Source organism: Lepidochelys kempii, unplaced genomic scaffold, assembly GCF_965140285.1.
Source record: "Lepidochelys kempii isolate rLepKem1 unplaced genomic scaffold, rLepKem1.hap1 scaffold_29, whole genome shotgun sequence".
In the NCBI taxonomy this organism is placed as follows: Eukaryota; Metazoa; Chordata; order Testudines; family Cheloniidae; genus Lepidochelys; species Lepidochelys kempii.
In genome coordinates this window covers 3181089-3194655 of record NW_027621931.1, presented here as the reverse complement: position 1 = coordinate 3194655, position 13567 = coordinate 3181089, and the positions used below count along the sequence as shown (strand labels likewise).

The window sequence follows — 13567 nt, the reverse complement described above, 5'->3', positions numbered from 1 at the left end:
TATTTCTCTCACATTTTCCCCCAAACCTGATTCCTTTGGAGTCAGGTTTTTATTGCAGGATTAGCCACCATTTGCTATTTTGTAGGAGGGGGCTAGAAGAAAACCTGAATTATGCTGTAACACTGAAAGTGATCACAGAATCAGCCTCTTACCTTACACTAATAAACTTCATGTGCAATTTCCTTGTTGCTGGTAACAATTTCTTCAAAGATTACAAACTATAAACCTTTAGGGCAGTTTTCTCTTAATTCCCATTTTCACCCAGTGAGCTCTGTGTGAAATCACATTCTCCCATAACCTAGGAGCCTTCCATTTCTGAGGGTTCATTTCTCCCTGGGTCTTCTCCCAGAAGTGTGGGTGGAAGGGGTCTCACACTACGGGGGAAGGCTGCATCATGAGAAAAGCCACCTGTGCTCTACTTTCACACTTTCTAATCTTTCAGAGTAGCAGGAGGCGGAACAGTGAGACACATGCATTAGACTCAAGAGCAAAACTAAGAGACCAAACCACAGACTCTGGACTCAGCATTCATGTATCCTGCAGTCTGAACTTGGAATCTGTTACATTCCCTCATTGGCTACCAACATTTAACCAACACAGAAGTGCTTCTTGTCCAGCAAGGCAGCCAGTTTGGGACCCATAGGCATGGCATGGCTCTGAAGGAATCAGCTGTTTCTCTCTGTGCTTCAGGAAACTTGGGATCCAAATGGTAAAAGACAGTTGTTCCCAGTTTCATCATGGCATCCTTTAGAAGTGTGAGCAATTCTAAAAACAGTTTACCTTGGCCACAGGTCACCATAGCGTCCATCTCTGGGGTGAAAATCAACCACTGAAACCTCTCATTTCTACCTGAGTTCTTGTCAAATCTTTGACCTTAGTTGTAGCAATTTTACACGGCTCTGGCGTAGAATTCTTCACCAACCACACGACATACCAGTAGCGATAGTGAGGTAGAACTCCCCCAAATATGCCCTTTTGTTTCTTTAATCTGGTGCAACAGATTTAAATAAGGGACTAAATTCAGGTGCGCCTTAGAATCCCTCTAAGACACCAAATGTCAGGTATCTACTCAAAATGGGTGTCTTTCTGCAGCTCTATCACATTCCTCATGGATGTCATTTCCTACACATTTACAGCATCTCCCAGGAGTGAGCTGAACAGAAATGTCACTTCCATTTTTCCCATCTCTACCTAGGAAGGGATTGCATTTCCCAAATAAGAGGCAACATGCACCTGATTAGGAAGGGAAGATCTTCAGGAGCAACCTCCTGCAGGGCATGGGCCACAACTGCTTTGGGAGGCAAATGAATGGGTCTTTTGCTTAGTTCCAAATCATTTACTAGAGAATCCTCTTCCCAGCCCCTTCGGGAAATATTGACCTTACCAATTGAAGAACAGGGGGATAGAGATGGTGATGGAGAATCCCTCTGATTTACCCTATGTTCTTCTGTTGTTACAGAGGGGAAAAGACATTTTTCCCTATCCCTTCCCTATTCCTGCTCCTTGTTATACTTCAATATATTTTAAGGGAGGAAAACGGGAGTAAAAATATCTGCCTTCAGGAAGACCTGAAGCAACAGCGCTCTGATGAACTGTGACAACTGGGAATGAAACAATATGTTCCTGGTGGGGGAACTTGATGACTAACAATTGTTTTTAAATGGGGGAACAGTATAACTGTGATGCTCAGGGTTTGTTTAGACTAGGAAAAGTGATGGAGTTTAGGTCAGGTCAAGGGGAAAGCTAATGCCAACCACTGCACCTCGGCTGCATCTGCACGACAACTGTAATTGTCTTTTAATACCAAGATCACTAACTTGAGCAGCCAACGCCATGTACAGTCCTAATGGATGTATGGCACGGGTAGTTTTTGCCTCAGTGTAGCTTGTTGGGAACAAACCTCTCTCCCCCACCTGGAGCTGATGAACATTCCTGGCTGGAGGGACACACGCTCCTTCGACTCAAAAGGAAAGGAGTTGATAGAAAACATCACAGGACTGACCCCAAAGAAGGGTGAGCTGCAAAAAGCAGAAGCAGGCAACTCATCTGGGGGAGCTGAGTAACCACGGTGAAGATGGGGCACAGATCACTAAGTGGGAATTTGCAAATGTGATTTTTTTCTTAAAAAAAAAACACCTTTGGCCAGCCCTAGTCAAGGCATTTGTTAGAGATCACTCCGATGTGGATTTTCTGATGTCTAATAAGGGTTGAGCGCTGATTGAAGCTTCTCCCACACTCAGAGCACGTGTAGGGCCTCTCTCCTGTGTGGATTCGCTGATGTGTGAAAAGGGCTGAGCTTTGATTGAAGTGTTTGCCACACCCACGGCATCCATAAGGTTTCTCACCCGTATGGATTCGCCGATGTATGATAAGGTATGAGCTCCGATCGAAGCGTTTCCCACACACAGAGCATCCATAAGGCTTCTCACCTGTGTGGATTCTTCTATGTGTGGTCAGTACAGAGCTCCGATTAAAGCTTTTCCCGCACTCAGAGCACATGTAGGGGGTCTCTCCTGTGTGCGTTCTCTGATGTGTGATTAGGGTAGAACTGTGATTGAAGCTTTTCCCGCACTCAGAGCATATGTAGGGCCTCTCACCAGTGTGGATTCTCTGATGTGTGGTAAGGGCTGAGCTTTGATTGAAGTGTTTGCCACACTCACGGCATCCATAAGGTTTCTCACCCGTATGGATTCGCCGATGTATGATAAGGTATGAGCTCCGACTGAAGCGTTTCCCACACTCAGAGCATCCATAAGGCTTCTCACCTGTGTGGATTCTTCTATGTGTGGTCAGTACAGAGCTCCGATTAAAGCTTTTCCCGCACTCAGAGCACATGTAGGGGGTCTCTCCTGTGTGCGTTCTCTGATGTGTGATTAGGGTAGAGCTGTGATTGAAGCTTTTCCCGCACTTAGAGCATGTGTAGGGCCTCTCCCCTGTGTGGATTCGCTGATGTGAGAGGAGGGATGAACTGTCAATGAAGTGCTTCCCACACTCAGGGCATTCGTAAGGTTTCTCACCCGTGTGGATTTTCCGATGTCTAATAAGGTGTGAGCTCTGCTTGAAGTGTTTCCCACACTCAGGGCATCCGTAAGGTTTCTCACCCGTGTGGATTTTCCAATGTGTAATAAGGTGTGAGCTCCGCTTGAAGTGTTTCCCACACTCAGGGCATCCATAAGGTTTCTCACCCGTGTGAATTTTCCGATGTGTAATAAGGTGTGAGCTCTGCTTGAAGTGTTTCCCACACTCAGGGCAGCCATAAGGTTTCTCATCTACGTGGATTCTCTTATGTGCAATGAGATGCGAGCTCCGCTTGAAGCATTTCCCACACACACAGCATGCGTAAGGTTTCTCACCCGTGTGGATTCTCTGATGTGTGACAAGGTCTGAGCTCCCTTTGAAGCTTTTCCCACACTCGAGGCATGTGTAGCGTGTTCCTTCCAAGTTCATTCTCTCACGTGTAATAAGGTCTGACTGGCTACCGAAGTTTTCCTCTGGCCTCTGCTGACTCTCACAGGCTTTTGTTTTTTCTGGGCGTGCACAGCTCCCAGAATCATTCCCTTTGGACCTTCCTGACAACATCCCATGGGCTTCTACTCGCTCAGCATCTTCCTGCTGGGGCTCCTCCTCGTTTTCACTCACCATCCCAACACCTGACAGGAGACCGAGAGAATCCAGACGTAAGTCTCTGCCTGCGCCAGAGAGAAAGCAAATCTCAGAGAGAAGAATGGGAAAAGGGATGAAGGAACCAAAATGTGTACAGGACAGATCAAACCTATCAGGAGCTGATTTTCCCTTCAACCTTCCCCAGAGGAGAGAAAGGAAGGGATCAGTTCTGGGTCCGTATCTCAGAAGAAATCTCAGGGGACAGCGAGATTGGGGAGGGACCTGCTGCCAGTTGTCAGTCAGGATAGGTGGGAAGCCATGAGTGACCTCTGCCTAACGATTCTACATCTGCAGGGAACAATCCAGAACTTGGAGAGCTCACAAGGTCTTTGTAGGGCATCCCAAATGTTTCCTGTATTCACTGACAGTTTTGGGGTTGGTTTAACCAATGCCTCACCTATGCAGGCAGCTCTCGGGAGCACTTTTTTCTTAGAGTCATGAAGGTCTGGGACGCACGACTCCTCCCCTCGTTCCAGCTGCGAGATCACATCAGTTCTGGAAACTGGAAACCCTGCTCAAGGCAAAGAAAACAAGGGAGGTCAGTGGAATTTGTGGGATACTTGTCACAAAGAATATTCCATGCTTTTAAGCCCAGCTCACTTTTAAGTAGTAACGTCCCAAGGCCGGCTTCCTTGGCTCAAAGTGCCAGGAGATGATTATTATAAATCATATTCATTACCTTAGTGCCTAAGGGCCAACTAACAGTGGGTCCTCATTTTGCTAGGCACAGTACCAACCGAGAAGCGTTGATGGCCCGTGTCCTGAAGAAGTTACAATCTAAATAGACAAGGCAGACACAGAATGGGGGAAGGGGTAGAACCCACCAGCAGAGTGAACTCCGTGAAGGCAGAGTGGCAGATCTGATCAACACAGGCCTAGATCTTGAGACTATCGGATTTAATGTTACAACCAAGGCCAGTGTTTTCCAGAAATTGTCGCTAGGACTGCATTTTTTCCAAAATTACTCTTTGTTTCTGGAATCACCGTTAATATCCGGAATTGCTGATCAGAGGGTGGGTGGGGCATGCAGGGTCACAATCCCCCAGATTTCTCCCTGGAGACACCCGTCTCCTCCCCAGGGCACAGGCTGGCTGCGGTTGAGACTTGATGCCAATTTCTTCCCTCCTCATACAAGTCTGGGATCGGCAGTGGGACGCCAGGCTCTCTCATCATGCTGCAGAGAGGACGGCACTCACAGCTGCTCGCGGCCGTGTCCACAGCACCTCTCCCCTGCTCATTTCCCCTGTACACAGCTGGTTCATGCCCCGTCTCTCCAACGCACAGCTGGTTCTAGGCTCTCAATGCCCAGTATATGAGCCCCACCGCCCCCACACAGCCGGCTCCTGTCCCCTCCCCGCAAGGCACTTTCAGGCTTTAAAGGATTAGATATTGCTCACGTTTGTCAATTACTCTGTTTTCATTGCCTGCAAACTCTTGCCCTAATTATGACTGTTATCTGTATATCTAAGCCAGCCCTTGAAAGCATGAATTCTTCACAGACTATGATGCCGAGATGCGCCACATGATACCAGGAAGGGCTGCGGGATGGGTTTCCTGTGCAAGCTGGTATCACTACAGGGTGATGAATGCCAGATCTCAAGGCTGGTTATGCAGAGCTCCACCTTTTGAAGCTTTACCCAACGCAGAAAGGGGAAGTGACGGATTTCCCCTCATTCAGGAGACTGAAGACGACAGACTTTTGGGGGATAAACAGCTGAGTTTGAGCTGACTGAGGGGGGTCTTTCTGGGCTACAAACTCACAGGACCTGATAACCACCAAGAGGTAACCCTTTAAGAAAGGTTTTAATACACTTTGGAACCGATCAGGGATTCCCATGAGGACCGCTGAGGGAATGAAGGTAAACACGCATTTGGATGCTCTTCTTGTTTTATGAGAACGGGAACAGGAAGGGCAGGGATCTCACTGAATGCAGGATCTCAGCAGAACTAGGTGTCAGGATAGCACCATATTGCAGCCCATTGGAAAACATAATCCCAACTACACATATAAAATGATGGGCTCTAAATGAGCTGTTTCCACTCAACAGAGGGATCTTGGAGTCACTGGGCACAGTTCTCTGAAAACATCAACTCAGTGTGCCACGGCAGTCAAAAAGCAAAGAGAATGTTGGGAATCATTCTGAAATGGATAGATAAGAAGACAGAAAATATCGTATCGCCTCTATATAAACCCATGGTACACCCACATCTCGAATACTGCCTGCAGATGTGGTTGCCCCATCTCAAAAAAAGATATATTGGAAAAGGTTCAGAAAAGGGCAACCCAAATGATTACAGGTATGAAACTCTTCTGTACGGGGAAAGATTAAAAAGACCGGGACTATTCAGCTTGGAAAAGAGACAAAGGGGGGATATGAGAGAGGTCTATAAAATCAAAACTGCCGTGGAGAAAGTAAATAAGGACGTGTCATTTACTCCTTCTCAGAACACAAGGAGTAGGAATCACCCAATCAAATTAATAGACAGCAGGTTTATAAGAAACAAAAGGAAGTATTTCTTCACACAATGCACAGTCAACCTGGGGAACTCCTTGCCAGAGGACGTTGTGAAGGACAAGATTATAATAGGGTTACAAAAAAAAAAACAAAAAACACCATGAGAAATCTATTGAGGACAGGTCCGTGAATGGTTATTAGCGAGGATGGGCAGGGATGGTGTCCCTAACTTCTGTTTGTCATAAGCTGTGAATGGGTGACAGGAGATGAATCACTTCATGATTCCCTGTTCTGTTCATTCCCTCTGGGACACCCGGCGCTGGTCACTGTCGGAAGACAGGACACTGGGCTAGATGGACCTTTGGTCTGTCCCAGTGTGGCCATTCTTAAATACTAGGGAACCTAGTGAGTCCAGTGCAATGGGAGGGAGTAGGAAAATCCCTGGGTGTGGAGAACACTGGGAAATTAGAAACTATCATTCAGAAGCAACAGACTCTAAATAGTCTAGAAAAGCAGAATGTGAAAAATAAGAATCGGGGTCATGTGACTTCAGGAATGAGGGACTCAAAAAACCAAGTCTGCAGAGAAGGTAGATTGTGGCTAGTGCACATGCGGATGGGGGAGCAACTCTCCAGGTCTCAAGGATTTTCACCAGCAACCGAGGCCATTGTCCCATGCACGGGGCAATCCGGAGCAGTGAGGAGTTGTGTCATCTGTAATCCTGGCTGAGTTTCAATGCTCTGCTGCTGGAGCTCCCTTGTCTGGATTCCCCCAGCCAGCATTCAAGGTCTGTGTGATCAGTAACCCTGGACCAGCCGCTCTGACCCCAGCAGCCTGCTTCTTCCACCCCAAGCACATTCTGGTCTGGGTGGAGAAGGCTCAGGGTTTGAGAGAAGGCCAGGGGTAGGAAGCTTCTGCTCGTTATGCTGGACCTAACCCCCCGTTTTACTTGTGCAAACAGGAGATATTTGACACTGTGCGATTCTGCTCCTGTGCTCTCTTCCCACAACGTTCAGCAGCAGGGGAGGGTCGCTGGTCGTGTGTGTGTCACTGGCATGCTGGGGTGATGCTGGAACAGGACAGAGCAGAGGTGGCATTGTGGGGGTGGCGTGAACCTCATCACTTCCGTTCCCCTTCCAAGAACCGAGGGGACAGGAACCCTTACCCAGCGAGGTCACATTCTCATAGGTCTCCTGCATGACGTCTCTGTAGAGGGCTCTCTGAGCGGGGTCCAGCAGAGCCCACTCTTCCCTGGTGAAATGCACAGCTACCTCCTCGAAGGTCACCGGCCCCTGAAAGAGCCAGAGTCCCACACTCAGGACCTGCTGCCCCACTCACAGCCCCACTATTCGTGGGGGAGAGGAGACAATCAAACGGAAACTCTGGGTGGACCGCAGCCAACAGAGTCCCACCCCCACCCCGCTCAGAGCACCCAGGAAACACTAGGGTGAGGGGGCGAAGAGACACCCCTCCTCTCTCCCAGCAGATCCATCACACACCTACTAGCCACAGACTGATACCGGAGATGCTGCCCCGAGCAGGGTCTAGGGAGAGATCTCTTGAAGGAAGCCCAACACCCTCTTCCTTGTGAAAAGAAAAGGAGGACTTGTGGCACCTTAGAGACTATCCAATTTATTTGAGCATAAGCTTTCGTGAGCTACAGCTCACTTCATCCGATGCAAACTGTGGAAAGTGTAGAAGAACTTTTTATATACACACAAATCATGAAAAAAATACCTCCTCCCACCCCACTCTCCTGCTGGTAACAGCTTATCTAAAGTGATCACTCTCCTTACAATGTGTATGATAATCAAGGTGGCCCATTTCCAGCACAAATCCATGGTTTAACAAGAACGTTGGGGGGGTGGGGGGGGGCAGGAAAAAACAAGGGGAAATAGGTTACCTTGCATAATGACTTAGCCACTCCTAGAGCTGGATATGAAGCAGGGGAATCTCCCCTAAGCCTGACTGGTGGCTTCCCCCTTCGTATTTCAAGGCACCCGCTGGTTAGTTGGGTCAGGCTCCAGCACTAGGAGTCTGGTCCTTTTTCCCAGCCCCATCTAGGTAGGTTATTTTCTGTTCACCAGATTGGAGCATTTCCACCTCCGAACCTCATGGGTCTCTTCCTAGAATCTAGGCCACTTATTAAACAACTCCCAGCAGGTCTGCCACCCCCTGGCCTCCTCCCTTTCTCCACCCTGTGCATTTCCTGCCCCACTCCAACCTCCAAACCAGACGGTGCAAACCTTCCCCTCTCCCGTGTATTTCCTGTCCCTCTCCCTCCTGCAGGAACAGATCAGAACCCCCCACAATAATCCCTACCTGAGCTGGCTCCTCTGCAGCCATGTCACTCCCTGGTCCCATGGGAGGACGGGATGAACCGGAAAGAAACATGAGCGTCGGTCTGCAACCTGGCCGGGCAAGAAGGGCTGTTGTAGAAGTTTAGGAACGGACATTAGTTCAATTCACATCACGCTTCCCCCAGGCTCTTTCCTTGCAGAGCGAGATCCGAGATTCTGCCGTGCTCAGAAAATGCTCAATCTCTGGATTACAGCAGACACCTGGCCCCTCCTGCCAGGCTAGGCCCACAGACACACTTTTAACTTCCTTTCTCCCTCCCGCATCCCAAAACAAAGTCTCTGAACGCAATCCCAGAAAAAAGCAGAACCAAAGGAGCCCCTTTCGAGGATTCCCTCTGACACTGACCCCACGGCAGCCACATCCCAGCAGGAGGGACATGGAGTCAGGAACTGGGTTTTCCTCTCTCTCATCCTCGTCTTGTCCACAGGAAAGTGATTCTCCCCACAGTGCAGTAATGCATCTGTCTGGGCAGATGAGAGAGCTGGAAATCTCTTTCAAAACTCTTTTATCCCACGGACCCTGTCAGTCTCTCTATCTCCTTTTCCCTGTGCCCTCTCCATGCCTGTCTGCTAGGAAACTCTCATTCCTGGGTTGTTTGCTCCCCGATGGCTGGATTTGCTCCTGCAAATGGCAGGAGAAATGGGGTGGGGGGCTGTTTGTGTAGAGTCATTTTATAGTCCTTCACTGCCTGCCTGGGATTTCCCCATTGCCTGCCTAGGACCCCCACCTGCCCTCCACCAGGATCTGCCAGCCCATTTGCCTGGGACCCCCTCCTCCTCCCAGCAGGACCCCCTGACGCTTTACAGGAGGACCCCTCACTCTGCGCCAGGGACCGCCCCACCACAGCTCTGTGCACTGGGCATGGCAATGGTCCCAGGAGCCTGCTGGGCAATCCCAGACAGAGCCCCTGGCACAGCACCAGGCAGCATCTAATCCCCTGCCCCACCTGCCCAAGAGACCCCCACCCCCACTGGTCTGCAGCCAACAGGCCCGCAGCCATACCCACCTCCAGGACCCATAGCCTTAGGGCTGGGCACATCAGAACTACACCCTGAGACCCCAAACCCTCCAGAATCCACCAACCTGACTAGGGCCCCCCGCTTCCCAGCCACCCAGAGGCCTCCCCCTACCACAATGCCCCTTCAGCTCCCGCTGCAATCTCCCCGCACAGACACCTGCCCCCCGCAGCAACAATGTTCCCTCACAGTGTCTGGTAAGTGGATAGAAAGTTATCACCGCCCCCTGCTGGCCAGTCACACAGGCAGAGGGAGCCCGGGGGGACGCCTCTTTAACAGGAGAAGGGAAGCCATGGAGGGCTAAAATAAGTAAGACATTTCCATACTCTGTCACTAGCAAATAATGGCCACCGTGGATCCACCCCAGAGTTGGCTACAGCTTTGCACTGCGGGAAGCCCCCCCTCATGGAGACCCTTTGTCATGAGGTTTGGGATACTTCTGAACCACGCTGCACTCAGAGGGACCTCCTCATCCCGTGCCAGCTGGAGAAAAGAAAAGGGTCCAGCCAACTCTCCTGTTACCAACTGGGAACACCCATCCCCCAAACAGGGGGAGGCCCCTGGCTTTGATGGGTATTGAATATATGGCTAGTCTCTTTTATCAGTAAACATTTTTAACAGAGAGAAAGGAGGGAACAAATGATTCTCAAAGGAGAGGGAAAGATGATCATTGTTGCAGGGGGGTTAATTTCCCAACCAGGATGGAGAAGGACTCAGGGCGACAGGTTCCCCCCAAAGAAGGACAAGTTGCTAGGATTTAGAGACATGGGGAACAGCCCCAAACCCAAGAGGATTTTTAATTGACATTTGATGATGACATCGTAAGAGGGAAACCTGAGATTTGAGATCAGTGTTCAGAAATGAAAGAGAAAGGGTGGAAATCTGAGGGATTTTGGATCCATTTATGCAAATTATAGAGAGGAAAGTGGAAAATGAGAGGGATTTTATCGCAGTTGTTGATAGGAGGTAAAAGCTGAGTGTATTTCCCACCACTATTTGGTCAATGAATAGAGCGGAAATGGGGAACATTGGCAAACGTTTGAGATCCATATTCAGGAATCTGAGAAAAGGTGTAAATCTGAGATTTTCGTCGTAATTTATAATTACAGAGACAGGGAAAGCTCTCAGGGGCATATTCAATTAGAAGTAGACAACTAGAGTAAAAGTGGGGCAAACGTTGAGGGTATTTTTGAGGAATCTTTGAGACGTACAGAGAAAACGTGTCACAAACTACGCAACTGAGAACATGGGATAAACGCCAAGACCGGGGGGGCTTTTATGTGGCTATTAAAGAACGAGCTGGAAAAGGGGGGACCGTTTGTGATATAAAATCCAGCCTGTCCAATACAGAAGCAGAAAGTGATGGTCCCCCCCCCACGACCCCCGTTCACCTGGGCAGCAGGGAGCCCTCTGAGGGGCTGACTGAAGGGGACGGGGGGGGCGCTGGAGGGCTCTTTGGGGGCGGGGAGGGGGCGGCAGTGGGGGATGGGCAGGTAGGGGGCAGAGAGTCACTTTCCTGCCCCCCCCGCCCAGCGCTCCCGCACCGGGGTCTCCCACTCACCGGAGCACGGGGGGGTTAATGACGGGCCCCACCCCGCACAGACCCCGGAGAGGAGCCGCAGCTGCTCCTCCTACAGATCCGACACGAGGCAGCGCCTGGTCTGCTCCGGGTTCCGCCCCCAGACGCTGCCCCGCCCCTGTCTGCTCCATGCCCCGCCCCCTGGCGCTGCCCCGCCCCCGGTCTGCTCCAGGCCCCGCCCCCAGGCGCTGCTTCGTGTCGGGTCTCTCGGAGGAGCAGCTGCGGCTCCGCTCCGGGGTCTGTGCTGGGGGGGCCCGTCATTAACCCCCCCGTGACCGGCCGGGGGGGGCTTTCTCCAGCTGGGACCAGCCCCGGGCTCTGCCCGCCCCCGACCCGGTGAGTGGGAGACCCCGCGGGTGGGGGGAGCGCTGGTGGGGGGGCAGGAAAGTGACTCTCTGCCCCCGGCACGGCTGGGATTGCGGGGGGCAGAGACTGGGGCCCGGCGGGCGGGGTCCCTTGGGGGGTGTTGGGGGGAGAAGCCGGAGTTGCGTGGGGGGGGGTTGAATTGTCTCTGTGCAGCCAGGAAATTCCCGGGGGGGAAGTGGGGGGCGGCGGGGGAGTTAATTGGATCCCCTTCCCCCCCCACGGGCACAAATGCCCCCCAGTTTTCCCCTTTTCCCTCTCGGTAGCTCCCACCTGGTTGTAAACTCCCCCCCACCCCCCATTGATCCGCTCTCTGGTCTCCCCTGATCCCCCCCCTCCCCCCCGTCTCTCCCTCCTCCTCCTCCTCCTCCTCACATGTCCATTGAAACTCCCCTCCCGTGGGGGGGGGCGGGATTTCCCCCCCCCCCGTTTTATCCGCAGCGATTTGTCCCGGTGTCGGTGGGAAGTTGGAGCCCGGAGCCATCCCCCAACCTGGCTGCCCTGGCGTGGGGGTGGGAGGAGACGCCGGGTCTTTGCCGGGGCAGGGAAGGGAGGGGACGTGTCCCCCATGGGGCTGCCCCCGATTCCGGCTTCCCAGTCCCACTTGATGCCCCCAACTCCCCACCGTTGCCCCCAGCCCCCACCTGCCCCCCACCTGCCCATCCCCCACTACTGCCCCCTCCCCTCCCCCAGGGAGCCCTCCAGCTCCCCCCCACCCCCTTCAGTCAGCCCCTCAGAGGACTCCCTGCTGCCCAGGTGAACGGGGGCCGGGGGGGGGACCATCACTTTCTGTTTATGTATTGGAGAGGCTGGATTTTATATGACAAACGGTCCCCCTTTTCCAGCTCGTTATTTAATAGCCACATAAAATCCCCCCCCCCCGGTCTTGGCGTTTATCCCATGTTCTCAATTGTGTAGTTTGTGACACGTTTTCTCTGTACGTCTCAAAGATTGATAAAAAAAAGTTTGCCCCACTTTTACTCTAGTTGTCTACTTCTAATTGAATATGCCCCTGAGAGCTTTCCCTGTCTCTGTGATTAGAAATTACGACGAAAATCTCAGATTTACACCTTTTCTCAGATTCCTGAATATGGATCTCAAACGTTTGCCAATGTTGCCCATTTCCGCTCTATTCATTGACCAAATAGTGGTGGGAAATACACTCAGCTTTTACCTCCTATCAACAACTGCTATAAAATCCCTCTCATTTTCCACTTTCCTCTCTATAATTTGCATAAATGGATCCAAAATCCCTCAGATTTCCACCCTTTCTCTTCCATTTCTGAACACTGATCTCAAATCTCAGTTTTCCCTCTTACGATGTCATCATCAAATGTCAATTAAAAATCCTCTTGGGTTTGGGGCTGTTCCCCATGTCTCTAAATCCCAGCAACTTGTCCTTCTTTGGGGGGAACCTGTCGCCCTGAGTCCTCCATCCTGGTTGGGAAATTAACCCCCCTGCAACAATGATCATCTTTCCCTCTCCTTTGAGAATCATTTGTTCCCTCCTTTCTCTCTGTTAAAAATGTTTGCTGATAAAAGAGACTAGCCATAGATTCAATACCCATCAAAGCCAGGGGCCTCCCCCTGTTTGGGGGATGGGTGGTTCCCAGTTGGTAACAGGAGAGTTGGCTGGACCCTTTTCTTTTCTCCAGCTGGCACGGGATGAGGAGGTCCCTCTGAGTGCAGCGTGGTTCAGAAATATCCCAAACCCCATGACAAAGGGTCTCCGTGAGGGGGGGCTTCCCGCAGTGCAAAGCTGTAGCCAACTCTGGGGTGGATCCACGGTGGCCATTATTTGCTAGTGACAGAGTATGGAAATGTCTTACTTATTTTGGCCCTCCATGGCTTCCCTTCTCCTGTTAAAGAGGCGTCCCCCGGGCTCCCTCTGCCTGTGTGACTGGCCAGCAAGGGGTGGTGATAACTTTCTATCCACTTACCAGACACTGTGAGGGAACACTGTTGCTGGGGGGTGCATGTCTGTGCGGGGAGATTGCAGCGGGAGCTGAAGGGGCATTGTGGTAGGGGGAGGCCTCTGGGTGGCTGGGCATGGGGAGCCCTAGTCAGGTAGGTGGGTTCTGGAGGGTTTGGGGTTTCGGGGGGTAGTTCTGATGTGCCCAGCCCTAAGG

At 51.3% G+C, this 13567-nt stretch overlaps 1 protein-coding gene across 1 annotated transcript; it reads right to left on the bottom strand.

Annotated features, from left to right (window-relative positions):
* Positions 1 to 2148: 2148 nt before the first annotated feature.
* LOC140904597 (uncharacterized) lies at positions 2149 to 8483 on the bottom strand. Its single transcript, XM_073327028.2, has 5 exons — positions 8442 to 8483; positions 7285 to 7411; positions 4061 to 4174; positions 3102 to 3650; positions 2149 to 2849 (listed from the first exon to the last, which is right to left on the bottom strand). Exons 1-5 carry the CDS (start codon positions 8481 to 8483, stop codon positions 2149 to 2151), a joined length of 1533 nt encoding a protein of 510 aa, XP_073183129.2.
* Between the last annotated feature and the right edge of the window lie 5084 nt (positions 8484 to 13567).

What these genes read in the sequence shown, in the direction of transcription:
- LOC140904597 (XM_073327028.2), bottom strand. Translation starts at nt 8,483, where the DNA reads ATGGGACCAGGGAGTGACATGGCTGCAGAGGAGCCAGCTCAG. An exon ending in CTGCAGAGGAGCCAGCTCAG is followed by an intron (nt 7,412 to 8,441) that starts GTAGGGATTATT and finishes TGGCTCTTTCAG; the next exon opens with GGGCCGGTGACCTTCGAGGA. An exon ending in ACATTGGAAAATCCACACGG is followed by an intron (nt 2,850 to 3,101) that starts GTGAGAAACCTT and finishes GAACGCACACAG; the next exon opens with GAGAGACCCCCTACATGTGC.